The following is a 2,303-nucleotide window of genomic DNA, read 5'->3' on the forward strand; positions in this document are numbered from 1 at the left end:
TGTCATTTGTTTTATTATTTACACTAAATATATTTTCATCTTAATAGCTTTTCCTTTGTAACATAAACTATGTATATTGGGCATTTTATTTGTTTATATGTTAGCTAGTATAGTACATTATGAACACCTCATGGGAGATGGAGTATGCTTTTGAAGTGGTCTTGTAGAAGGTACAGGTTCTTCACCCTCAACCTTGATTCCTAATTTTGATATTCCATCATGAAAAGTATCACATCACCAAAGACAGAAGAACCATGGCTGTATGAAACTTTCAATCTCAGGAAGAATATTCATTCACATTCTTAGAGTTATAATGCAATGTTTCCTGGGGTCATGAAAGTAGACAGGAAATAGAAATCAGTATAAATTTAATTCAAAATAACTCTCTTCTGGCAAGCAAATTATATTTATTAAACTCAGTTTAAAACAATTGACTTTCAGTGTTAAGTATGTTGAAGTTGTGCAAGAGGTTATACGCTGTTATAACCCATGTAATCTTGCTTGGATATATGCATGGCACAGAATAAAGGATCTTCTATTCTGAACTTTGTTTCACATACTGTGGATATGTTATTAGGAGAGACCCATTCTTGGTGAAGGGCACAATGTCTGGCAAAGGAGAGGGTCAGCAAAAGAGAGGAAGACCCTTTACCAAATGGATTAACAGTATCTGTTACAACGGGCTGGACCATAGCCAAAGTTATGATGGTGGTGCAGAACCAGGCAGGGTTTCCTTACGTTGTACATAGGATCCCTATGAGTCAAAACCAGCTTGATGGCACTGAACAATCACAATAGTCCATTGAGGCACAAAGACACTAACAACAAACATATGAAACTATCTACAAATACAGTATTGAGAAAACTGCTGGCACTTTGTCAAAGACCTTTAGCTCTAAAAAGTTTTAAATACATCTATATTTTTGAATGTGAACAGTGTATATGTTTAGCCAGAAGATAATTTAGTGTTCATCATTTTTTTTGAGGGCACCTATCACATCCTTATTTCTCAGGCTATACAAGAGTGGGTTTAACATAGGGATCACAACTGTGTAGAACACAGAAGCCATTTTGTCCGTGTCCATTGAATAGCTTGAGCTTGGTCGGAAATACATGAACAAGAGTGTACCGTGGAATATAGCCACAGCAGTCAAGTGTGAGGCACATGTTGAAAAGGCTTTTTGTCTCCCCTCAGCACAGTTCATTCTAAAAATGGTTGTTATAATATAGCAATAGGAGAGGAGGACTGTTACAATGCTGCACCCCACAATACAGCTGCTAAAAGTGAATATCATGATATCATTAATGGATGTATCTGAGCAAGAGAGGGCTAGTAAGGGGGGGATGTCACAGAAAAAATGATTGATAACATTGGACTTGCAGAATGAAAGGTAATATGTGCAGCATGTGTGGATTGCCGAATCCACCAAGCCCACAATGTAAGCACCAGCCACTAGCCGGGTACAAATCCCCCCAGACATGGCAATTGTATAAAAGAGTGGATTGCAAATAGCTACATAACGGTCATAGGCCATAACAGCCAACAAGAGGCATTCCACATCAGCAAATGCCCCGCAAAAATATAGCTGGAAGGCACACATGCTGTATGGAATCCTCTTTGGCTCAGCTAAGAAGTCAGCCAGCATCTTGGGAGAGACAGTGGAGGAGTAGCACACATCACAGAAGGACAGGTTGCTCAGCAAGTAGTACATGGGGGTGTGAAGTCTAGGGTCCACCTTGATCAGTAGCATCATCCCTAGATTTGGGATCACAGTTATGCCATACACCAGGAGAAACAGCACAAAGAGTCCCTGCTGCACATCTTTTCTGTCAGAAACCCCTAAGAATATGAAGTCAGTAAACAATGTGTGGTTCTCAGCAGCCATTGCTTAGATCTATGAAATTCCTGGCTCTGAAAGGAGGGAAAAGGAAGAGAAAAATTAGCATCCACTTACTGTCCTCATGGTTTATCTGCAGGTTCTTTTTGTTTTGTTTTGTTTTAATAATTAAAAATAGGTAAAGAAAGAATGCTAGCGTTGCTTGAATGGAACTGACTCAGCTAGAAATATATTGAAAGTAGAGAAAATGTACGAAATTATTATGGCAGGAATACCTTTTACATTTCTGTGCCTCCATTTCTCGTTTCCTTTCCTTGTTTTAATTTATTATATGGGGAGTTAATACATATATCATATAATTTTATAGTTCAATCACATCTAGCAGTATTGTTCAATTGCTACTACAATCAGTTTCCAAATATTCTTTTTCTTCATAGCCTGCTTGAAATATTATCTCTTTTACCC

At 38.1% G+C, this 2,303-nt stretch overlaps 1 protein-coding gene across 1 annotated transcript; it reads right to left on the minus strand.

The window, feature by feature from the left end:
• Nucleotides 1-962: 962 nt before the first annotated feature.
• Nucleotides 963-1,886, minus strand: LOC101659443 (olfactory receptor-like protein OLF2). Its single transcript, XM_013006098.1, has one exon. The coding sequence runs from the start codon at nt 1,884-1,886 to the stop codon at nt 963-965; it is 924 nt and encodes a 307-aa protein (XP_012861552.1).
• Nucleotides 1,887-2,303: the final 417 nt, after the last annotated feature.

This window comes from Echinops telfairi, unplaced genomic scaffold, assembly GCF_000313985.2.
Source record: "Echinops telfairi isolate 266 unplaced genomic scaffold, ASM31398v2 ScPeMD7_60;HRSCAF=208, whole genome shotgun sequence".
NCBI classification, from domain to species: domain Eukaryota; kingdom Metazoa; phylum Chordata; class Mammalia; order Afrosoricida; family Tenrecidae; genus Echinops; species Echinops telfairi.